This window comes from Heloderma suspectum, chromosome 1 (assembly GCF_057233095.1).
Source record: "Heloderma suspectum isolate Gila_16-S chromosome 1, 16-S_ref, whole genome shotgun sequence".
Taxonomy (NCBI): Eukaryota; Metazoa; Chordata; class Lepidosauria; order Squamata; family Helodermatidae; genus Heloderma; species Heloderma suspectum.
This window is the reverse complement of record NC_139458.1, coordinates 399,740,839-399,767,273: the sequence shown is the minus strand read 5'-3', so window position 1 is coordinate 399,767,273 and position 26,435 is coordinate 399,740,839. Positions and strand designations below refer to the sequence as shown.

General features: G+C 45.1%; 1 protein-coding gene across 1 annotated transcript in view; it reads right to left on the bottom strand.

Moving 5' to 3' along the window:
- The window catches only part of USH2A (usherin), an 809,138-nt gene that overhangs the window by 276,072 nt on the left and 506,631 nt on the right, over positions 1-26,435 (bottom strand). Inside the window, exon 41 of the mRNA XM_084828794.1 lies at positions 15,954-16,582. Coding sequence (XP_084684920.1) covers positions 15,954-16,582 — 629 coding nt within the window. The remainder of the gene's footprint in view (positions 1-15,953; positions 16,583-26,435) is intronic.

Below are 26,435 nucleotides of genomic sequence, written 5' to 3'. Positions count from 1 at the left end.
ATCTGTGCTCTTGCGTACTTGTGAAAGACCAGGGGAAATTAAACAAAAAATTCAACCCTGTTTGCACAAATTTCAAGATTCATAAACAAAAATCCAATTTGCACAAATTGCCACCATACAAAAAAGGAATCTGTGTATTGGATAGACTCACTACAGATCAAGTCAACGCCAGTGGGGGAAAATAGAACGAAATATGCCAGGGCTGAACAAGAAAAGATCTGTTGAGTTTTCACCCCCCCACACCTGAATTCTCATATATCCCTACTGACATTCTAAAGCTCTTTGTAATATGTCCAGGGGAAGGTGGTAACTGCTGCTGTTCAAGAAATGCAAGTCAAACACGGAACTACGTGTATGTAGTTCTTTGGATCCTGGCCACTATAAGCAAATGTCTGCATGTTAGAGAAAGTTGCAGACAAACTGGCATGTACAATTAAAATACAATACTGAACCAGTGTTTTCTCTTTCTTTCTTTCTTTCTTTCTTTTTTTTTTACAAAAAAATACATGTTGCAGAGCTTAGTTCCACTTTTTGCTATTCTTGTTTTACTAAGTTGAATGACCTTTAATGTAAGAATTTAGCAATGCATGAAAGTAAGAGGGCAGACTGTATGGTTTTGTGTTGAAAACAGCAGTAGTATATCCACTGATTTGAAGCTCTGTGTAAGACTAAGAAAGAGGGTGCCCAAGAGGAAGGTAGAATAGGGCAGCTACTGGGAGAGATTAACTAATTCACTATAATGATTCAGGAAGCTGTCATTTAAAGATCAAAGCACCTTATTTTCTCCACCACAAAATTTAAGGGATAGAAATTAGCCATTTTCCCCCCATTAAGCAGCTATAACCTTGGGAAGCATTTCTTTATGACACAGTCAAACCCTTTCAATTTAAGCAAAATAGTGTTTCAAGAGGAAAAGACACAGACTTAACCATTCTGTTGGACCAGGACTATGGGTTAAATCCAGCCACATGCTAGTAGATGTTGGCTAGTGCCATGGGATTTTCTCCCTCTCTCCTCCCGTCTATAGCCATCCACACCACTCTAAAATCTGCTCCAGAGTCTTTCCCAACCCTCTGGAACAGATATTGATGGTATGGGCAGGGGCGGGGGCAGGAGGAATCATTCCCTCCCAATTCTGCTGACAAAACTCCCTCCATCGGGTCCTGGATCCAACCTCATCTAAGAATTATAACAACACTATTTTTCTTCAGGTAAAAAATATTTTATTCCCCTTTCTTATGAACACTGGTCATTCTTTTCAGTGATAAACACACAACATGAGATTTTTTTGAAGTGGCTTTCAAAAATAATTTGTTTAAGTAAATAAAAGATAAAGGAAACGTTGTACAGGGGAAATGTGCAACCTCCCCCCACCCGCCACGGCACATTATGCAGTATCATATACTGCCCCCATGCTAGCAGAACAGACCACATGCATGACAGGAACTAGCAGTTCCTGACAAAAATGGAAACAAGCGGCAATGTTCATTTCCAGAATGGGGCAGATCAACAAAGTTCACAGAAGGGAGATCCACTGACTTGTCCCGTTCTGGATTCAAGCATTGCCACTTTTGTCTGCATTTATTCCTGTTGTGTTAATGGTCTGTTTTGCTAGCACAATAGAACTAATGGAGGTGCAGCAACAGTATAGGATACTGCCCATTATGGCTGATGTAGTATGAGATATATCAATGTGTTGAGTGTATGAGAAGTTCTAAAACAAGCCTGCAAAATTTGTGATTCACAAATTCCAAAGCCACATACAACAATGACATGTTTACAGAAGTACAGCGGCCTGCTGTTTTTAACCCCTTCCAGAGTGGTGGAAACTCAAGCCCAACAAAAGAAAGCTGAATACATCAGGGATTATTATGGTAAAACTCTCTGAATTCTAAACATCATGAAACCATTCATATTTATTTTTATGACTATTTATTTACAATATTTGTATACCGCTCCCCATCTAAAACAGATTCTGGAGCGGTGAACGTAAGAGGTAAAGTAGTAAAAAGACAAAAAGATTAAAACACCACATTAAAATTATGCTTCTCAAAAACAGAATGCCAATAAAAACCGTGGCTGGTCAGTTAAGGAATGCTTCCTGGAATAGAATTGTTTTCAGGAGGCTCTCGAAGCAACACAGTGTTGGCACCTACCTGATCTCCAGAGGCAAGGAGTTCCAAAGAAAGGGGGCTACCACAGTCTCTGAGTGGACTCCAATTGGGCCATAGGTCCATGTGGAACCACCTGGAAAATGTCCTCCGATGACCTCAGTGACTGGGCAGGTTGGTAAGGGAGAAGGCGCTCTCTCAGGTATCCTGGTCCCAAGATGTTTAGGGCTTTGTACACTAGGACTAAAACCTTAAACCTGGCCTGGTAGCGAATAGGCAGCCAGTGCAGTTCCCTCAGCAAAGGAGTTGCATGCTGGAAAGCAGCAGCTCCCAGCAACAACTGAGCTGCTGTGTTCTGCACTAGCTCCAGCTTCCAGACCAGCCTTAAGGGCAGCCCCACATAGAGTGCATTGTAGTAATCCAGTCCTGAGGTTACTAGTGCCTGGACCACTGTGGCCAAGCTATCCCTGTCCAGGAGAGGGAGACTAAATAAAGGAACAAAATATGTTATTCTTTATAATAAATTCTGCTTGTCCCTTCTCAAGTAGATATTTGCACTCTGTGTTTAGGGACTGGCTGTACTGACAACTGAAAGCTTGTACCTATTTGTGACCCTAGTTTGACAAAAGAGTAATCCCCTCCCTACCCCATACTCTTCCAGTTCCTGAACTGAAGCTCTTATTTTGGTATGAGGTAACTATAAAGTATCATACTGGCCTGCCCCTAAAGCAAATGCTTATTTACTACCCTCCACATAAGAACTGTACTGTAGATATTAATACAACAAGCATGTGCTACAACACAAAGAAGATCCCATTTGTTCTAAGCCCTTGGCAGGTGCTGGATAGTCATAAAGCTTTCATAGCTCTGTAAACTAAAGAGGCAGCATGCCCTTTATCAAGATGAAGCCATTTTCAGCATAAACGTTAAGGGATATATATTGGACCCTCTATAGGTCTACATAGTGTCCTAGGAGCAGTGATATGTATGCATTATTTGTGATTACCCCACAAACGCAAAGCAAAACAGTTCTTGAGATCCCACTGAAACTGTGTATGCTGTAGCCAAATTCACATGATAATGCAATACTGATTTAAGTAAACTGCACTGCAAGTTGGTGTGACAATTGTGATAGAGCCGAAAGTGTATTTGGAATTGTGTTAATACAATACTATCCTGTATCTCACAATTCTTGATTTAAGAATTAAAAATGTGGATTGTGACATTTCTTTCTCCTGCTCTTCCTGGCCCGCCTTTCCCCTGTACATGTGTGTGTATACCTTCTCCTTTTTCAGTGACACAAGAGATAGCTGAAGCAGAAGGGCCTGGACATATAAATGCTGTAAACGGGCTGTATATTTTGCTGGAACTGGGATATACAGTGTTGTTTTTTTAAAAACCATCCCTAATGGAATCTTCCTGAGAAGCTAAGACTGATTTTTTATTTCAGAACCCAATTTACTAGGGAACACTGGGAAGCCCCTCAAAGTCCTAACATTTATTGTCTGTTTCAATCTTTCTTTTCATTATGCTGTCTGTTCCGGCTGCTAGTATGAGAAGCTAAACAAACCATGGACCTTCCATCTGTAATTTGCTTAGCATTATGTGTGAACCAGAAACTCTGGCTTGTCTCTACCTCAACAAACCAGAATCATAACCCAACAACAAACCATGGGTTATATGAAATCAACTCCACAATTGTAGCACATGCTGTGGATGTAAAAAGGAATACGTACAGTTGTTGTTGTTCAGTCGTTCAGTCGTGTCCGACTCTTCGTGACCCCATGGACCATAGCACGCCAGGCCTTCCTGTCCTGCGCTCTCTCCCGGAGCGTGCTCAAGTTCATATTCATTGCATCCGTGATGCTATCTAGCCATCTCATCCTCTGCCGTCCCCTTCTCCTTTTGCCTTCAGTCTTTCCCAGCATCAAGGTCTTTTCCAGGGAGTTTTCTCTTCGCATTAGGTGGCCAAAATATTGGAGCTTCAGCTTCATTATCTGTCCTTCCAATGAGCACTCAGGGTTGATTTCCTTTAGGATGGACTGATTTGACCTCCTTGCAGTCCAGGGGACTCGTAAGAGTCTTCTCCAGCACCACAGTTCGAAAGCATCAATTCTTCGGCGCTCAGCCTTCCTTATAGTCCAGCTCTCACAGCCATACATATCTGCACAAAGTCACCACTGTGCTTGAACACCATATGTCACAGGTAGAAGATATGAAACAATTTGTGGACTGGGACAGTGGAGGGGATGAAGGATCTACTGGATATGCATGCTGGTATGAACTGCCTTCTTCACTACAAAATAAGTGTAGAGCTGTATTAGCACATCTGTCTAACACCTGTTCTTCCTCCACAACAGCTGAGATATACCACCTATACCCAGCAGGGTATGAGATGCAGCAAGAGTAGGTCATGTATTCATTTTTCCTCAAACTTGAGACAGCTTGAGTACAGATGGAGAAGAACTCCTAGTGGGTGCAATCGAAACCTGGTGTGCTCAAACCTACTATGGTAAGGTATACTCAAGGGCAGTGAAGATGGCAAAGAAACAGCATTTCACTGCCACTCAGTCTTCCATATGCCACCCAGTGGAGCTTTTCAGGGTCGTCCATGGCCTAAGGAGACTGTAGACCCATCTGAGGCCCACTATAATTCCTTTACTAGGCACTTCCAAGATAAAATCTCTTGCATCCACCAGGACTTAGACTCCAGTCTTACAGCAGGTGAATCGGATGAGGTGTCCAGAGCACAGCCTTGTTCAGTTTTCTTGGATGAGATTCAGTCAGTACAGCACGAGGATGTTGACAAGGTGCTTGGACTGGTTCAGGCAGCCACTTCTGTATTGGATCCTTGCTCCTCTTGGCTTATAAAAACAGCTGGCCCGGCCAGGAAGGTGATAAATGCCTCCTTGTGAGAAGGGATGGTGAGACCACTCCTAAAGAAATCCTACCTGGACCCAGAAAATCTTAATAATTTGAGGTCAGCAGCAAATGTTCCTTTCCTGGGCAATGTTCTTGAGTGGTGGTTGCCAACCAGCTCCAGACACTCTTGGATGAGACTGATCCATTTCAGTCAGAGTTCAGGCCAGGTTTTGGTTTTGGCATGGAAACTCCCTTGGTCGCCCTGTAGGATGACCTATGTCGGGAGAGAGACAGGGCGAGTGTGATCTTGTTGATTTCTCCCTGATCTCTTGGTGGCTTTCGATACCATTGACCATGGTATCCTTCTGGGGCAATTGTCTGAACTGGGAGTAGGAGGCACTGCATTGCAGTGGTTTCATTCCTACTTGTACAGTCAGCTCCAGAAGGCAGTACTTGGGAGATATTGCTCGGCCCCATGGACTCTCCAGTATGGGTTTCTGAACGGGTCGGTTTTGCCCCCATACCATTTAACAACTACATGAAACTGTTGAGTGTGGTCATTCAGAGTTTTGGAGTGTGTTGTCATCATCAGTATGCTGATGACATGTACTCTATTTCTCTTTTTCATCTTCTTCAGGTGAGGCTATGGATGGGCTAAATCGGTGTCTGGCTGCGACAATGGACTGGATGAGGGATGATAAACTGAAACTCACTCCAGATAAGACTGAGATGCTCTTAGTGGGTGGTTCTCCTGATGGATAGAGGAGGGTGCTCAACCTGTTCTGGATGGGGTTGCACTCCCCTTGAAGAAGGAGGTTTGTAGCTGGGGGGGAGCCTCCTGGAGCCATCTTTGTCACTTGAGGCTCAAGTAGCCTCAGTGGTGCAGACTGCCTTCTACCAACTTTGGTTGGTGGCCCAGCTATGCTCCTATCTGGACAGGGATAACCTGGCTTCAGTTGTCTACGCTCTAGTAACTTCCAATTTAGATTACTGCAATACACTCTATGTGGTGCTGCCTTTGAAGACAGTTCGGAAGCTGCAGCTTGTGCAAAATGCGGCAGCCAGACAGATAGGGATGTATGAAACTCGCTTACCTTTTTGCGGATTGATTCATGGTGGTGGGGGAGGCGCTCTGTCCCTCCCCCCGGAATCCTCGATGGGGGGGAAGCGATCCAGTCCTCCCCCCCGGAATCCTGCCCGGCAGGCTCCGCTCCGCGGCGGCTCCACGAAGCAGCCGGCCAGGGCCATCTGCAGCCAGATTTCTGGCCGTGGATGGGCTGGTGTGGATGCAAATGGCGGCCGCCATAGTGGCCACCATTTGCATCCCTGCGTTAGCCATGATAGGCTATGTAAGTATTTACATAGCTTATCACGGCTAACCCCCCCCCCCAAACCAGCGTACGCAAATGGCGGCGGCTATGGCGGCCGTCATTTGCGTTCCCTATTTTTCGCCGTTCTAGCCTACGTAAATATTTATGTAGGCTATTATGGCGAAAAAAAGGGGAACACAAATAGCATAGTGGGTACTATTTGCATTCCTTTATTTTTCGCCATTCTAGCCTATGTAAATATTTACGGCGAAAAATAAAGGAACGCAAATAGCACACACTACACTATTTGCGTTCCCCCTTTTTTTTCGCTGTAATAGCCTACGTAAATATTTACGTAGGCTAGAATGGCGAAAAATAGGGAATGCAAATGGCGGCCGCCGTAGCCGCCACCATTTGTGTACGCTGTTCTGTTTTGTTTTTTGATTGGCTTGTTGTGATAGGCTGCATAAATACTTACGTAGCCTATCACAGCAAAGACCAGGATGACAATGGCAGCCACGGCAGCTGGTCAAAAGACAAGCCACCGCCACCGCCGGGCCCGCTGCTGTCCGAAACATCCGCCCCAGGTAAGCCTCATCCCGGTGGGAATCCGTGGGGGGGGGGGTGACAGGCCATTCCACCATGGATTTCGGGGGGCCGAATGCCAGTGCATTCGGCCTCACTGAAATCCGTGGCGGAATTCTCCGCCATCCCTACAGACAGATAACGGGGACCAGAAGGTCTGAACATATAAGACTGATTCTGGCCCACTTGCACTGGCTTCCTATATGCTTCCAAGTCCAATTCAAAGTGCTGGTTTTGACCTATAAAGCCCTACATCACTCAGGACCACAATACCTGACAGAACGCCTCTCCTGGCATGAACCAACCCGTACACTATGCTCTGCATCTAAGGCCCTCCACCAAGGGGCCTCCTCTGAGGGAGGCTTGGAGGGCAGCAACAAGGGAGAGGGCTTAAAAAACCCCAACAACTCAGGAAGGTTCCATTAGAGACTGTATTTTTAAAAAGACTGTATACTCATTTTAAAGTACGACAAATGAATTGTTGAGGTGCTACAGTAAAATAATCAAGTTTCTCCCAAAATATTTCAGACCAAAAAATATTAAAGATTTAAAATATTTCTGCGGATATCCACCGTTACAAAGAGGAACACTTAGCTGAAGCTAAATGCAGTGTTCCAATATAGGAGCATAATACCATAATACCATAACAGTTAATACAAAGCTCTCACACAGGCAGAATTTCCTATTCATTTCAGCAGAAAAGGTAGCTGAACTGCTCCCTTAATTTAAATGAATATGAAAGGCCTTTCAGGTGGGAGAGAGCCCATGTCCCCAGCAGCACTCTTGAACCTGGAGCAAGTCACTAGATCAGGTTCAAATACTTTGAGTAAAAAACCTCAAGAATGAGTCAAAACCTCCTAGACCAGCCTCCCCCAACCTGGTATCATCCAGGTGTGTTGGAATACAACACCAATCATCCCCAGCCAGCAGTCATGGACTGTGGTGACTGGGAATTGCAGTCCAACACATCTGGCAGGCACCAGGTTGGGGAATGGCCAGGATCTCTTCTTGATTATCCCAGAATGCAGGACACGGGATAATGGGCTCAAGTTACAGGAAGCCAGATTCTGTCTGAACATTAGGAACTGTTAGAGCAATACAACAATGGAACTAACTATCTAGGGAGGTAGTGGGCTCTCCCACACTGGACTACTGGAGGCATTCAAGGTGAAGCTGGACAGCCACTTGTAAGGTAGTGAAACTGGAAATGAAAGAAAATGGTGGGAGATTCAGGATAGATAAAAGGAAGTACTTCTTTACACGGCACATACTTAAATGATGGACTTGGATTCCTTCATTAAGCAGGGGGTTAGACTTGATGGTCTTGTAGGCCCCTTACAAACCTACTATTCTATAATTCTATGAATGCTGTCCTAGACCCCAATTCAGGCATTTATTTATGCATGTTGTGTGTCTACAGCTGCACATGATCTTCCCTCAACAGACAGATAATCAATACTTTCACCTGTAATATTGTTGGGATGGTGAGGAAGGAGCAGAGGTGATGACCAGAGACAGTATGTTCTCCCCAAAGAATGACCAGCACATTCAGAGAGTGAAATCCAACATCATGAGAACAGACATCTGTTTGCACAATGGGAGTTTCCCCTCCTCTCCTCCCCCTGCAGCCCCCCAGACTGTCCAGACTGTCCCACAACCCTCTAGAGAAGATTCTGAGATGTGCAGTGGAGTGTATGGGGAAGGGAAAATCACCCCCTGCCTGTTCCCCTGATGGAAGCTATTCAATTTGTGGGTTGGATTACTTAGATGCATCCAGAGTTTACAGTGCTGACATTATGAGCGGCATTCTGGGGGTGGGGGTGGGGGTGGAGGAATAGCACACAGTGGAATTCTGTAGGCAGTGAAATTGGAAATGAAAGAAAATGAAATTGGAAATGAAAGAAACTTCTTTACACGGCACATACTTAAATGATGGAATTCTCGACCAGATGATGTAGTGATAAACACCAACTTTAAACAGAGTAAACAGAGAAGCCCCGTCCTAGGTGCTCAGAATGGGAGTGTGGAGCAACTTAAAAGGGGAGGGGAGGGGGGCATTCTGGGACGGGGAGAGCAGAGCTGCATGTACAACACATCCTATGTGTCATACAGCAGCTTCCTCTCCCGGTCAGTCGTCCCCTCCCCCCCCTGCTGCCAGACAGCTGAAAATGGCTGTCTAGCAAAACAGAGCAAGGCAGGAGAGGTACGGAGGGAACAATCCCCCTGTGCCTCTTCTGTCTTGCTTTGGATAGGTGGTCTCCTCCGAGGTCGGAGGCAGCCACCTATCTAGTTAAGATTGCATCCTGTATGTATGTATGTATGTATGTATTTATTTATAGTATTGGTATACCGCTCCACATCCAAAGACCTCAGAGCAATGAACAGCAAACATTATAAAGAATAAAAACACCACATTAAAATACTCTAACATTTTAAAAAAGAGACAGAATGAGAATTGATAAAACCAAGTTTGATAAACCGTGGCCAGTCACTCAAGGAAGGCTTCATGAAATAGCAATGTTTTCAGGAGGTGCTGAAAGCAACACAACGTTCCTGCCTGCCCAACCTCTAAAGATAGGGAATTGATAGTTTGATAGACACACACACACACGTTCTGTTTTGTCATTGCACTGATATGACTTTCTGTAACATCGTATTTTTTAAATGATATAGGTATAATGACTAATGGTTTTGATATATCCTGAGTTCCATGTCCTCCAAGTAAGTATTCTGCCTATGTACCACAGTGACCTCTGGTCTATAATGGTTAAATAACATGCTTTTCATTGCAGACATAGGCTGAGGTAATCATTTGGATAGTGATGTAGATGCCATATATTTCAAAAAGTTTGCACCATTTCCTGCATTTTAGACCTAGTATTGCTTGTCAAGATTTCAAACTATGGTTCCACGTATTTTCATTCGGCTTGTTTTTATCCATATACTCAAATTATTTAACACAGGTGGAGTATCTACACACACACACACACACACACACACACACACGGAATAACCATACCAATAAATAACAGCAACAATAATTGCAGTGGATGATCTCCAACCTTACGCAAACGTCCTTTGTTTTGTGCTCTAGTGAGCAAGCTACTGTACCAACACTTTTTGGCACTAGTACAAGACTGACTCCATGGAAGCATGCATGTATTTACACAAAAGAGGCTTCTAAGCTACAAAAATCCCTCTTGTTTGGTTACACTAATTTCCCTTGAATGAAGTTTGTATGCAAGCCAAAACAATGGTAGTTATCCTGTCCTCTAGAGTTCATTCCCAAATGAATGATGTGAATAATTGAAAATTTTCTAGGTAGTCCTCTAAGATGGTTATTTCCTTAGCCCGTCAACTTATGCATTGATTTTAGCTTCATTGGAGATTAAAAGCAAAACAGGTATTTTGTCACCTATATAAAAACACGTAACATTTATCATTCATAACTATTAGCATTTCTAGAAGGGTAGGTTTTTGTATCATGCGTGTTTTAGTCTGGCTTGGTGATCAAAATTAAATACCCCCACAGTGTCATTCCAAGTATTTCAGGTGTGAGAGAGAACTGGAAGGATTTCATCAGTAACACAAAGCAGAATATTAAGAGTTGGCGGAAAGGCTGAATTTAGGGTGGTTTCAGGCTAAGCACTAATCAATAAAAGCACCAAAACTACTGCTGGTGGTGAAGAGCGAGCTTGCTGAATTTGGGGAAAGGCTAATGTAGAGCAGGGAGAGCAGCCCAGGAGAGGTTTCCAGCAGAATGGACCTGCCAAGGTCCAGCCAGGGCCCTGGGTAACTGTCTCCAAATTAGACCTGAAGGATGTCCTCCATCTTAAGAAGCTCTGAGGTTAATGTTTGAGCAGGATGCTGGAGAAGCTGATAACCGGGGTGCTAGAAAAGCTGAAGGATGGAGCTTCAAATGTAGCATGTGGCAGGGACTGTTCTATTTACCAGGTGAAGGTAAAGCTCCCAAAATACTAGCTAACCCAAAGCCTTCATTCAACCCAGAGGCTGAAGCTTAATTCAGACAAGAAATATTTCAGGTAGGAAAGTTTGCTGGTCTGTATAGAGGGATGCAACTGCTATTGGATGGGATTTCATTCCTATTGAAGGACCAGGTTTATAGCTTGGGGGTCATTCTGGACTTGTCGCTAGGGATGTATGAATCCCCTTACCTTGCGTCCATGGGGGGGTTCACCGGGGGGGAGGCAATCCGTTCCTCCCCCCGGAATCCTCGACGGGGGGGAGGCGATCCGTTCCTCCCCCTGGAATTCGAGCTGGCTGGCTCCGCTCTGCAGAACTGCCGGCCGGCTCTGTCCCAGCTTCTATCTGCGCGGAACAGTGCTCTCCAGATGCAAATGGCGTCCACTATGCCATTTGCGTCCCCATTTCTTCTTGCGATAGGCTACGCGTCTCTATTTATGTAGATACGTACGTAGCCTGTCACGTGAAAAACCACTACACCGTTTGTGTCCCTGTTTTTTCACGCGATAGGCTTCATAAGTTTCTACATAAATAGAGACATGTAGCGTATCGTGAGGAAAAATGGGGACACAAACGGCGTAGCAGACACCATTTACCTTGGATCACTTACTTCTTGGTTCCGCACAGATGGCAAAACAGAACCGGCCGTGGGGGGGATATTCGGTCCGGAGAGGCACAGGTAAGTGCGTTTATTCCGCTGCGGACTTTGGGGGCCCGAATTTACTGGAATTCGGCCTCATTGGAGTCCACGGAGGATTCCGCAGACATCCCTACTTGTCGCTAACCATGGAAGCACAGGTGGTGGCAATAGCTAGGAGTGACATTTACCAACTTCATTTGGTATGCCAGCTGCAACTAGGGATGTTGTGAGAGTCCACAGGTGGGTTGAAGTCCAATGGACTTCCCCTAACCCGCCCTCCTGGATCCCACTCGCTGAACCATGAGGTACTCATGGACCCACTTGGTGAGCACCCTGCAGCTCGGTGAGTGCCTGGCAGCTGCCCTATCCTCCTAGCGAGCCACCACTGTGCACAACAGTGGCAACTCAGGTGCTTTTGGGTAGGTAAAGTTGCGTAATTGGTGGCCATAAAGGGCCCATTTATGCAACACTACGGAAGTGAATGAAGCATTCATGCCTGTAATGTTCTGTAGATGACCCTTTTACGGCCACCAAGTATGCACCGTTATCTACCCGGAAGTAGGGATGTACGAAAGGGACTTACCTTGTCCCGCAGCTTGCTTCGCGGTGGGGGGGAGGCGCTTCGCTTCTCCCCCCGAAGTTCAGGCGAGGAGGGGAGGTGCCCCGCCTTGCCCGGCTGAACTTCAGGCTGGGGGGGGAGGCGCCCCACCTCGCCCGGCCGAAATTCAGGCCGGGGAGAAGCACCCCGTCTCCCCGGCCGCGAAAGAAAAAGTGAAAAAAAAAACCCAAACCCGTGATAGGCTACGTAACGATTAACGTAGCCTATCACAGCTAGATTTCCAAAGTCAGCCGTGATAGGCTACGTTAATCATTACGTAGCCTATCACGGGTGACTTTGGAAAAAAAAAAAGCACGTACGCAAATGGCGGCGGCCCATGGGCGCCGCCATTTGCGTTCCTTATTTTGGCACGTCTAGTCTACGTAAAGATTTACGTAGACTACGGCGAAAATAAGGGAACGCTATTTGCGTTGTCCTTATTTTTGCCATAGTCTACGTAAATCTTTACGTAGACTAGACGTGCCAAAATAAGGAACGCAAATGGCGGCGCCCATGGGCCGCCACCATCTGCATACGTGCTTTTTTTTTTTTTTCAAAGTCACCCATGATAGGCTACGTGACGATTTACGTAGCCTATCACGGCTGATTTTGGAAATCTAGCCGTGATAGGCTATGTAAATCGTCACGTAGCTTATCATGGGAGTGTGTTTTGTTTTGTTTTTTACTTTTTTATTTTGTAATGGCGGCGGTGGCAGCCAGTCGGGAGACCGGCCACCGCCCCCGCCCCCGACGAAACACCACTGAACTGCCGCCGGGACCCGCCGCCGAGAGGGACATTCAGCCACAGTAAGTCCCATCCCGGGGGGGGGGGAGCGGAGAATTTCCCCAACACTTTTGGGGGGCCGAATGCCTCGGCGCTCAGCCTCCCGAAGATTCGTGGAGAAATTCTCCGCCATCCCTACCCGGAAGCACCCGAGCCACCACTGTTGCGCATAATGGTGGCTTGCTAGGGAGGACGGGTGGACCCACAGCTTCGTCAAGTGCTTGCCGGGCTATGACAAAGCTTGTGCAGTGCCATGAGCAGGGGCAGGCGGTGGTGGCAGTGGCTTGGTGAGCATCCGACAAAGACAGGCACAAGTGAGTCCATCCATCCCTAACTGCATTCATATCTAGGGAAAGTGGACCTAGACCCAGTTATGTATGCCCTAATTGCATCCAAACTTGACTACTGCAATACAGTCTATGTGGAGCTGCTTTGAAGATGAATCAGAAATTTCAGCTGGTACAGAATGCAGGCCACTTGCATCCTTACTGGGGCTAGATGGTTGGATCATATTACACCATTTCTGAACCAGTTATGCTTCTTGCCATTGTGTTTCCAGGTCCAATTCCAGGATATTTTTTTTTAAGCTTTGAACAATTTGATATGACATTATCTGAAGTAGTGCCTACACCTGTATGAACCTACCCACACTTTTAGATAATCTCCAGAGGCTCTGCTCACTGCTCTGCCATTAAGGCTGACAAGCACTGGAGAAAGGGCCTTCTCAATGGTGGCCCCTACCATATGGAATTCTCTCCCAAGTGAATTATGGCTGGTTCCATCTGTGGCTGCTTTTAAGAAGGCTTTAAAAACATACTTGTTCTCTCTGGCTTTTAACTGAGGCTTTATGGTATCTGGTGCTGTTACATACATTTTAGATTGCAGTTTATTTAGACTGTCTTATTTTAAAATTGTTTAAATTTAAGGTGCTTTTATAATTTGATACTGAGTTTTGCTGGTTTTATATTGTAAGCCACCTCAGGAAGACTAAGGCACTTAAGAAGTATATTAAATAAATTATTCATTCAGTCTGCTTGCCAATTGCAGGGGCTGATGCTGTATAGCCCTATTCCCTTCCACGCATGAAAAGGGATGTGAAGCATTACAAAAGGCAAGAAGATGCACAGTCCATGGTAGCCTAAATCCCAAACCTGATTTTGAGTAGTCGAAGTCCCGGAAACCCTGATAGGGAGTAAATTGCCACACTGTCCATCAATAAGGAACACGCTAATTTTACGTTGGCTAAAAACAAATCACTAAAGCACTTAACCTCAGTCAAAAGAAGCCGGGGTATAGGAGAAGATACCACAGGGGATACATCTGGGGTCTCACTCATCAGTTTGACTGGAATAAGAAATATGGAGATGGGCACAGCTGTTTGAAGCAATAGCTAATTAGCTCTCAGGGACAGGACATGTGAAGAAGGCATGAGAACCACAAAAATATTCGGACTATCCTTTTGACCACCAGCATGACACTAAACAGCTGATGAAAGGTAACTTTAGTGTGTTTAGGGATATACAGATTGTGTAAAATCTGTTCTGTGTTTTGCGGGATGTCAAGTGCCTATCGTTCCGTCATCCACCCATCAATGGAATTGAATTGCTTTAGTTTCCGAATTTGCGCAAATTCATTAGGCATGTCAGAGAATTCCGTGACGGATCTCGGTGAGGCCGAATGCCAGTGCATTCTGCCACCTGAAATCCATTGCGGAACGAAGCCCCCGCCCCCCACCCCACGAAAGGTGCGTGAAACGGAGCATTTACCTGCTCCCGTCCGCTAGGGGTGCACGAAAGCCACTTACCTGGTCTCGCAGCTTGCTTCGCGGTGGGGGGGATGCGCTTCGCTGCTCCCCCCGAAGTTTAGGCCGGGGGGGAGGCTTCCCGCCTCGCCCGGCCGAAATACAGGCTGGGGGGGAGGTGCTCCGTGCCTCCTCCCGGAATCCTGCCCGGCCGGCTCCGCTTCGCGGCCAAGCCGCAGAGCCACCAGCCGGCTCCGGCCGCCCGCAGCCAGACATCTGGCCGCTGGGCAGCCCTGCAGGGACGCAAATGGCGGCTGTCGTAGCTGCTGCCATTTGCGTCCCTGTAGTGAGCTGTGAAAGGCTACGTAAATATTTACGTAACCTACCATGGCAGTGGGAAAAAAAACCCAGCATACACAAATGGCGGTAGCCGGCACCATTTGCATACGCTGGGTTCCCCCCCCCCCCGCTGTGATAGGCTACGTAAATACTTACGTCCCTGCATTAGCCGTGATAGGCTACGTAAGTATTTACGTAGCCTATCACAGCTAGCAAGAGGAGGAAGTGAATGGTGCCCAGGACGGCCGCCATTCGCAAAGCAGTGCGGATGGTAGGGATGTGGGAGAATTTCTCCCCGAAACTTCAGGGGGCCGAGTGCCAACGTATTCGGCCCCCCAAAGTAGTTTCGGTGAGAAATTCCCCGCCCCCCCGCCCCCCCCGGGATGGGACTTACCTTTCCCGAATGTCCCTCCCGGCGGCGGGTCCCGGTGGCGGTTCGGCAGGTCTTCGACAGGGGCAGAGGCGGCAGCCGGTCTTTCGACCGGCTGCTACCGCTGCCATTCCAATAAAAGTAAAAAAAACCAAAACGCCCCTGTGATAGGCTACGTGACGATTAACGTAGCCTATCACGGCTAGATTTGCAAAGTCAGCCATGATAGGCTACGTTAATCGTCACGTAGCCTATCACGGGGGCGTTTTTTTTTAACTTTTTATTTTGCGGCCGGGCGAGGTGAGGCGAGGCGCCTCCTCCCCGGCCTGAATTTCGGCCGGGCAAGGCGGGAAGCCTCCCCCCGGTCTGAATTTCGGCCAGACGAGGTGGGAAGCCTCCCCCCCCAGCCTGAACTTCGGGGGGAGCAGCGAAGCGCCTCCCCCCCACCGCGAACAAGCTGCGAGACCAGGTAAGTGGCTTTCGTGCACCCCTAGTCCAGTACAGGTGCATGGAAGCTACCACTGTAGTGCAGTGAAATCTCTAACCTAAGCCAGAGCCTGCCTGTGCATAAAACTAGGGTTTGGGGTGAAACTGTACATGAGCGCAAATAAAAATGAAACTGAACCAACCTGTGCAGTATCTGGGCCTAATGCTTCCACCATGGGTGGCTGGAAACCCGCAGGCCTTGAAGGTCTGGTGATAACTTCTTCCCAAGCACTACTGTTAATGCCTCCTTCAAAAGTACTTGCCAGTATCCTATATTCATATTCCTTCCAAGGGCTAAGAGCAGCACTTTGGTCCAGGTAGCTCTTGGAATAATTGAAAGGTAAGGAGGCAACTGTGGATACTTGTTCTGTTCCCTTCGCTCTCCTCTCTATTGTAATGTTTTCAACCAGTCCATTTGGATGCAGAGGAGGCTGCCATGATATTAGCACAGATGTTGGTGTGTCTGAATATAGCTCTGGAACGGGGATATCTTCCGGTGCATCTGGAAGGGTCTGTACAGGTGAGGTTTCAGGGGAAAGAGAGCATCCTTCGGAGGTGCAGCCTTCTACTTGAAACTGGTAAACTGTGTAAGGGCGTAAGTAATGTACAGTGCATTTAGACCTGGTTCCGGGAACAGTAATGTGCAGCTGGCCATTTTGGTAAATGTTGTAGTGGGAGATAATGCCATTTGGCTTTGATGGATGCTGCCAGGAGATCAATACAGCTCTGGATTTAACATCCAATAGGAGTGGTGGGTCTATAGGACCTGGTTCTGTAACATATAAAGAGAAAAGAGATGATTAATAGCAAGATGCTGATGCCCCAAGTACAGTCATCTCCCTTTGTTGGCATTAGGGTTCCAATGCACACATGGAGCTCTTTCACTTGCACATGCCATTGGGCTGTGCACCGCTTCAGCCTGAGGCCCGAACCCTGAGTCGAAGCAGGCTGCTTTGGGTCACTTTGTGCCCCTTCTGAGGTGAAGCAGAGGGGACATGAAGCAACCCAGAGTGGGTCAGGGGCTCTCCGAAGTGCACTGAGTGCTTCGGCACTTTGGCCCCCCCGGCCCAGCCCCCCGGCACCTTCAGGTCCTTACCTGAGCCACTGCTGCTGCTGCCATCACCACCACCGCCATCTCCGCCGCCACCAACTGCTGAGGCCTGGATGCGAGCAGTGACTCTTCGTGCAGGGGGCTGCCATTTTTAAAATGGCAACCTCCAGGAAGTTCCAGGAGGTTGCCATTTTAAAAATGGAGACTCCCTGCAGTAAGGGTCACCATGTGTGTCCAGGCCTCAGCAGTTGGCGGCGGCGAGGGCGGCGAGGGCAGCGGCGGTGAGGATGGCAGCAGGGACAGTGGTGATGGTGGAGATGGCAAGGATGACAGCAAGGGCAGTAGTGGCGAGGGCGTTGGCAGAGAGGAGGAGGCAGGAAGGATGACGATGGCAGAGGAGGCAGCAGCGGCAAGGTAAGGGGGTTTGCACAGGGGTGTTGGGGGCCCCCGAAGCAGGGTTCAACATCTGAATCCTGCTTCTGGTTCGGGGCTGAGGAGGATAAAGGGCCCCCTGAATCTGCCCAAGCTGGATCGGGCCCACCTTGGAAGACACGAAGCAGCTTCCGAGTCAGATCGGGGGGTCCCTGCACAGCCCTAATTATAACCCATGGTGACCACCTGCTATGGCATCAATATTCAGTATGACCACCAGGTGGGCTGTGGCAATTGTGCAAGCTGGCCCAATTTCTGCCAGTTTCCTTCTTCTTCTTCAGCCTTCAGCATTACATCCTCCACTGTCTCCCAAAGCCCTTTTTTCTGGGAAGTAGGGAATGGGGAAAATTGCCCCAGGCCTCACACTTGGAGGGGGCACAACAATATTGATAGATATTGCCACATTGTTGTTGACTTTTTTTTCTTTTCAGAATCCTAATAACTTGAGCTCCATAAACCAAATGAGAAAAATCACAAAACAAACCCTGCTATAGGGTGATAATGTCCTTTCCCCAGGAATTAACTAAATTCAAAACACCTTAGAAAGACAAATTGTAGCAGAGGTAAAGAAAAGGAGTGGAAACTGCATATTCAGATAAAAGATCAACTGCAGTGCCAGAAAGATAAATCAATTTTCCCAGATGGAAAAAGTGACTGGAATCTCACTGGTAGAGACAAGTTCAGGATGCAAATGTACTACAGAATTTTAGATAAACTTCAAATGGAACTAGAGAAGCATTCCTATACTTACACAGTAGTTTTGAATGTATTTTATTTCCTGCCAAGACTTGACCAGAAGCTTAAGTAAGACCTTACCCAAAAGATCTCCATATTTCTCTGTCCTCTCAACTAAAACAATTCATTCACTTCTTAGGTATTACAGAGGGATGTGGTAGATCTGAGACTAATACACATAATATTTTGAAGAGTATTTACAATAAGGAACTGGTTAAAGCTTTTCCAAATGATAACATAGCTCTCCTTTATCCAACTCTGCCCATTTCAAATTCTGAAGGAGCAAGAGCATTCTCCAAATTATCCTTCATTAAAAACAAATCAACAACACTGCAGTCAAGACTGTCATAAATAGCTGTTCTCCCTAAGGGCGCAAACCTATCAGGATAGGCGGCTGCCTCCAAACTCGGAGGCGACCACCTATCGGGTGCAGGGTAGGAGCAGCACGGAGGAGATCATCCCCTCCACGCTTGAGCCATCTTGCATTCATGGCTAGACAGCTGATTCTGGCTGTATAGGCACAGAAAGTCATAGTGGGGGGGGCGACACCAGATGACACATAGGAAGAGTCAGAATGGCACTTCTGCCCTCCCCACCCTGGCCCACTCCCAAGAAAGCCCTGTTTTTGCTGCTCCGTGCTCCTCTGACCAGTGTGAACTGTGGTGCCGATCTGCGCTGCCTACGAGGCAGCACAAGAAGGGGTGGAGGTCGATTCTCAGGGAACCGACCTCAGAGTGCGGGCTCCAAGCTCAGTTCCCAGGAAACGACCTATCCTATGGACATCTAGCCGCTGACTAGCGGCCATAGGACTGCGCACTAAGAATGTCAAATCAACAAATTGAAGTTGTTGAGGTTCTCCAGATCCTACCTTGAAACTTGTTCCAACTTGTATCCATACCAGATTGCAAGCTTGGGTTTTTTTCTTTTCACACAAAATTGTCTGCAGATTTTCATGCACATGTTCCAAATGTACGTATCAATTGTGCACATTTTTGAACTGTACGCATTTTTCTCCCATTGAATCAAGTATGTGTGTGCACATTTTTCAAAAGCATGTATTTTTTTCATGCACATTTTTCAAATGCACATATTTTTAACACATTTTGTTTTGTTCTACAAATTGCACTGCATGCTCAGACTTTGATCATAGATTGCATTCAAATCCACGTTCGCTTCATGGAGGTGAGAACTAGGTAAGTTCTCATCAAAAATGAACTGAAACTATTTTTTACATTCATCCCTAGTTCTCTTCTGAGAGAAATTACTTTTGATAATCTCATATCTGAATTTGTTGCCAAGACAAGTAGAAAAAGAAGATTGGATAACTTTTACAAAAATCTGAATATAGTTTACCGTTATCTAAATGCATTTTCTTTGCCATTATCTAAAAGCATTTTCTTTAACTATATTGATGTTTATAATAGTTTATGAAAGAAGAGAATCCTATATGCAAAAGGACATGGAAAGCAGTCTAATATAGTAATTTGGGGGCATTGGGTCCAGACTTAGTCATAGTTACAGGAGACCCACTGAAATCAATGGGATTTAAATTAGTTGTGGCTATCAGACCTAACTTAAGTCCCACTGATTCCAGTTAGTCTATTCTAAGCATGGCGATATCTTGATCCAACACTTAATTTTTTTGTTTTTAGAGACATAAAATCTTAACATACTACTTCTGATGTCAAATGTAGTTTTGAAAGAATTATCTTCATATTTAGGGGTTTTGAGCAAAATAATTACATTAACACATGGTGCAGTGAGAAGGAAGGGCCCCCTCAAATTAATATTCAGCTCCCGGCCACTCAGGGCTGTTCTTGTTCTTAAACTGACAAGACTGTGACAAATGTTGGGCTGGGAGGGCATAATCCAATGGGGTGCTTACAGCCCTGCCAGGCAATTTCCCACCGATTCCGTTGTGCAAGTGAGACTCACTGCTTATGCAAGGGAGATTTAGTACTTCCTAGAGGAACCCCCCAAATGAGCGGAAACATTCATTTCGTCAAGGAGGCAGGTCAGCATAGCTCCCTTATGTGAGCTCTGCCAACCTGCCTCCTTCCAGAAACAAATGTTTCCAATCATTTTGGGTTGTCCCAGAAGCACTAAATTGATGTTGTGCAAGCGGTGGAGGCCGTTTGTGCAACAGAATTGGCAGGGCATAAGAGAATCAGTGGGGGTGCAAGTGCCCCATTGGATTCTGCCCATTGACAGTAAGTCTGAACAATGAGCCTGAGTCTCTTCCATCCAACACTCCACCCACTTCACAGAATTGCATCACAGCTGCAGAGACCTAATCAACAATAGTAGAGTTATACCGTGTTGAAAATGAATATCTTGTAAGGGCAATACGAGGCTGGGCAGGGCATTTAGAACCACGGTTCTAGCTTTTGTTGCCATTTTTCTGGAGCATGCTCCTAATTACCCCATAACACTGTCGTAACATGCCTGTGTATTTTATAGCCCTGTAAAACCCATCGCTGTGCCTCTCATTATATATGCAATATTTTGCTCCATTCTGTTTATCATTCTAATCCATTTTTTGCAATTTATCTACTCCCTGTTAATATTACAGGTGATTTTTTACTGTGACTGTGACAGAAGCTGCCGATTTAGCTCTTTCACCTACTGATAAATAAACAATGCACAGATCTGACCTTTAGGTTAACAGGTTTTATGCTTGCTCCACTCAGCACTCTAACTGATTCAATTATCATAAAGGTTCAGGAGCCTCCATGAATACTGAAAAAGACCGACCATATGCCTGCATAGGTGTTGTGGAACAGCAAACACTCTGCAACCCCCTCCAGAGAAATCCCTTAATTGTAAATAATTTCGCCATGCGACACAATCAAGTCACCTTGAATGCAAAAACCCTCAGCCTGTGGAGGCAAAGTGTTATTTAAGCTTTACTGGGCTGCGTTAAATTCTGCAATTTGAAGGGCTGTTAAGTTTTTCAATTGAAATTTCATTTAAAATGCAGGTGCTTTTTATTATATTGAGGCTTTACTACTCTCTAGGTACAAGCAAGAACATGGTGCAATAACACAAATCTGGCTCAATCACTGATCAGTAACAGCTGTAATTCCAGAACATTTAGCATTCTTATAAACCACGTCCTGAAATCTATAAATTGCTACAGCAGATCAAGAAAATACTATATCCACCTATTCTACCCACAGCAATTTTGACATTTATGAGATTTTCTGTGAACATTAGATTTTATAGAAAATCTTTAAAAAAGATATACTTGGGTACAGTAATTGTTTAAAACAGCTTTGGGTTTGTTGAAAGCTTTTTTTAAAGTTTGAGAGAATCAAAAGGGTTCACATTTTTAAATGCAATAATGTCAGTGACTTTGAATTACATTCATACAGCATATTCCATATATAGCCAACTAAAGTATTTACTGCCTACTGAAGGCAAATACAATAGCAAATCCAGTACAAAAATCATTCTAGATCATTATTAAACAAACAAAATATTTATGGAGTATACGAAAAGTTTTAAAATAGAATAAAAAGAGTATAAAAAGAAAGATAGATAGGTTTGTTACAAAGTACTGGGTAAATATTTTAGGCTACCTTTAAGGGTGGAACCATCCCAAGGTGATGTACAAGATTAAAAAAAAATGATAAAGAGACAGTACAAAACAATAAATGCTGATTAAATGTCTGTAAATAAGTTGCTGTGATATAATGCTTCATTTTTTTAAAAAACAATATTTTATTTTAGGCTCATTTCACATTAAAAGGGTACATTACAGAACAATAAAATGCTCTACAGATACTATTTGAAATCATGTTCCAACCAAAGTTAGCACAATTAAAATCTGAATTTGAACCTTCATATTCTTTATTAGGGAAGAAAAAAGGGCCTCTCTTAAAATTCTACAGTGCTACCAAAGGTATATAGATTTTAATTTTTTTTTTAAAACTGGAAAAATATTTTTAGGATAATAACCACATCTATGAGGGTAAAAACACCCCATTAAAGTTTACGGTGTATAAGATATAAGGTGACAGAGACTTTTGGACATTCATCTTAAATAAATTCATAGCTCTTTTGATGATTCAGTTTTACATGGCTGGTCATCAGCAGATTTTCTCATTATACATATATCTGAATGATCAGATTGTGGATATCTGCAGGAGGAAAATAATCAAGCAGTTTATTCTCCCTTGTGATAAGAGGAAAAAGCCTTTCATCCCCACTGAGTACATTGCTGGCATTATAGGTGAAACATTTGGGATAATGAGATGAACTTGTGTTACAAACCCCTGCAGAGTTTAGACATAACCCTTTTAACATTATCTGCTATAACATATGAGAAGAGATGCTTAACTTCAATTTCTACTTTCCCCCCACCCACTCCAAAACACTTTTTTAAAGGATGTATTTCCATATCCTCTCTCTGCAGCTCTTTTAAAAGGCAGACCTTTAAAATTCACTCAATTCATTTCAAACAAGACTTTGGAGAGCTGTTTAATTGGCCCCTCTGGATACAAAAGTGTTAAATCTTGTTCCCTAAGACTCTTGCAGAGTAGTGACAAGCAGAATATGTGTGTGTGTGTGTGTGTGTATGTACACACACACACACACACACGCACACGTGCCCCCCCCCCAACTAGCAGCATGGTCCTGCTTGACTGAAAGGGTCACCACAATTATGTAAAACACGAGCACTAACTATAATTGGGGTAGTTTGCTAATACAATAAAAAGCTCTGAACATGAGAAAAGTTATGCTCACAGCAGTAGCTATCACTTTCTAAAGTAAGAATTCATGGGTGAAATGACATGAAAAAGATGGTTATAAAATTTTAATGGAATGATAAAAGGCAAAAGTCAGCCTCTCAGCTGAATTCTTAAAATCTCTATATATCACAATCAGCTCCTTAACTGTAAAATCAATGTGGAATATAACATGTTGTCAATGTGGTTGTCACTGGAGGGAAGACTGTAAGAGTATGACAGCAACACAGCTTAGCTTGCCAATGCTGAAAATAAAATAATAAACTCTTTTTACTTGGAAGGAATTGTTTATAGAGCTAACTACAGAATATGAGGAGTGGAAGAGGGAGGGGCATATCACTTCCTTTAATGTCTCTGATTCATTCTCCAAGCCATTTCATTACAGCATTAATACTGGAAGGTAGTTTCATTTTGGCAAATGAAATTATCTTTTATGGGAGGCTATTTTGCTCGTCTGCTTCAAAAGTTCAAAAAGAAGGCACAAAATTATCATTGCTCTTTTCTAACTATCCAACTAGAAATGAGTGTTTACTTACTGGCACAAATTGGGGTGAAGTGGGGAAGTTTATTATCTCTTCATGGATGTATATGGGGGCAGCAGACTCAATCAATGCTGTAGTGGACAACAGAAATAGACTATTGCATATTAAATGTATTGAGAGCTACATGTTTCCACTTTCCAGAGGTTGGGGAGAACACTCCAGAAAAGCAAAATGTACTTTTTAGGGGACTTCCCAACCATCATACATATAAACAAAATGGGAAGCTATTCAGAAGAGCAATGAGTTCCAACCAACTGCTGGCTCTACCATTGTGAGAAATAATTAAAGTAATAATATTGGAATAATTATTAAACATTGCACCCATGTGTGGCTTCTGGCAGAGTTCTTGTTTTTTTAAGGGCTACTAAACAGGCCAAAATTAAACTAATGAAGTTTTTCCCGCTTATACACTGCTATGATTGGAACAGTGTTGTCTTCTGAATTTATTTGTATAATACAGATGTAAAAGGCATGGGGTGGGAGGTGGAGTGGGAGAAAGTATGACAACTATCCATCCAGGGCTGGTTTGATCATGAAATAAGGCAAAGCATTCCACTATGTGTGTGGCAGATTTCAGAGAGGGTGCCTCCAACTTCCATCTCTGTCTACATTAAAGAGAGAAAGAGACAGAGACAGACAGACAGACAGACAGACAGACAAGCTTCAGTTCAGAGCACAGATTGATTTGCTCTTGGTAGCAGAGAATAGAACATAAACCCTAATTCCAGCTTTGTCTATATAGTGCAGATGCTCTCATTCAAAGAAGGAAGTCTAAGGACCAATTCAAACAACCATAATTCACATGAAATAATTATAATTAGGACACAATTGGACAGCAGTTCACTACATGGATTGGATTGGGTGACTGTTAGCCGTAATCACACTTTGCATAGCATCACCGCTTAAAATGATCAGGTGATGGGAAGGGTCTCTTCTTCAGACTCTGCAGAATCTCTGCCAGTCAAAGTAGACAACACTGGGCTACATGGACAAATAATCAGACCTGGTAAAAGGCAGCATCCTATGTTCCTATGAATCTCTTTTCATACTTTTGCAATGCCATGGTGAAATGGTCATAATCCATGTTAAGCCACTCTGCACAAATAGCTTCCCATGTGATTACAGCCCACATAAAGACGGATGGCTCTCAGTTGTATATGAAGGCTATGGGAATCAGGTCTGAATGTAAGAAAGTTACCATTTGTAAAGGTTATCATTTGATAAATTAGCTGTGATAACTACAGCTTGGTATTGATAGTCATAACTTGATAGTCATAAACCCAGACAAGAAAGTAGAGAGTACAGTTTGCCCAAGTTAGACTCAGATTCTACAATCTAATAAAGCAATAGTTCTATAAATTAAAATAGCAAATAAATATATTTAAAAAACCAATCCAAAACAAGCAGAAATAAAATGCAATTCTCTACAAGGCCAAACTGTATTCAACAATAGTGTGACATTATTCCAGAGACTGGCAAAGTACATTTGCCATATCTTTATTGATCAGAATCATTAACCAAATCAGAGTAAATCATTTTAGTCATGTTCAATTAACTCTGTTAAAATATACTGTTAGCCACCTCGGTGTTCTTTTGAAGATGGAAAGGCAGGATCTAAATAAATAAAAATAAAAATGTTGCACTAGGTTAGTAGTTTCCAACTGTGTTTAAGGTAGGGGTGTATGAAACCCCGCTTACCTGGCTCTGCCGGGTTCCTCAGGTGGGGGGAGGCGATCCGTTCCTCCCCCTGGAATCCTCGATGGGAGGGGAGACGATCCGTTCCTCCCTCCCGGAATCCTGCCCGGCTGGCTCGGCTCCGCGGCCAGGCCGCATAGCTGCCAACCAGGCCAACCCACAGCAGGGCCTCTAGCCGCTGCTGGGCTGGTGCGGACGCAAATGGTGTCCTGTGTAGGGGACACCATTTTCGTCCCTACGCCACCCCGTGATAGGCTACATAAATATTTATGTAGCCTATCACGGCTAAAGCAGGGAAGCAAATGGCGTCCCCTACGCCATTTGCGTTCTCGCTTTAGCTGTGATAGGCTACGTAAATATTTACGTAGCCTATCACGGAAAAAACAACAACAACAGTGAACACAAATGGCAGCGGCTACGGTGGCTGCCATTTGCGTTCCCTTTTTTTCCACCATGATAGGCTACGTAAATATTTACATAGCCTATCACGGTGGAAAAAAGGGGAACGCAAATGGCAGCTGCCGTAGCCACCGCCATTTGCATTTCCTTAGTTTTGCCGTGATAGGCTACATAAATACTTACGTAGCCCATCACGGCTTCTGCAGGGATGCAAATGGTGTCCCTGCGTTAGCCGTGATAGGCTACATAAGTATTTACGTAGCCTATCATGGCTATATGGAAGAAGCGAATGGCGGCTGCAGATGCGACCGCCATTAGCAATGCAGTGCGGACAGCAGCAGGCAGGTGCTCTGTTCCGGGCCCATTTCGCGGGGTGGGGAGGCGGGGGCTTCATTCTGCCACAGATTTTGGGGGGCTGAATGCACTGGCATTCAGCCTCACCGAGATCTGTGGCGGAATTCTCCGCCATGCCTAGTTTAAGGACCCTGCAGTTCCTCAGAACCTTGTGTCTCTGACTTCTGCTGTGCCATAATAAACTGTTAGAGAGCAATCCTATGGCTGCTAGTCAGCGGCTAGTTGGCCATAGGATATCTGGTTTTCTAGGAACCGACCTCGGAACCCATGCTCCGAGGTCAGTTCCCAGAGAACCAACCTCCCCCAACTTCCGCGCTGCCTCGGAGGAAGCACAGAACAGCCTAGTGCTCCGCGCTTGCAAGAGGAGCACGGAGCAGCCAAAATGGGGCATTCCCAGTGGGCATTCTGGGGCAGGGAGGGCGGAAATGCCTGTACGACACATCCACTGTGTCATATGGCAGCCTCTTCCCCCACTCTGCCCTCCCGTGGCTAGACAGGCACAATTGGCTGTCTAGCTGAAAATGCAGGGCAGGAGAAGCGCGGAGGGAATGATCCCCTGCATGCTTCTCCTGCCCTGCATTGGATAGGCAGTCACCTCTGAGTTTGGAGGTGGCCACCAATCTGCATAGGATTGCGCCCTTAGTCTTTAATGTGCCACAAGACTCT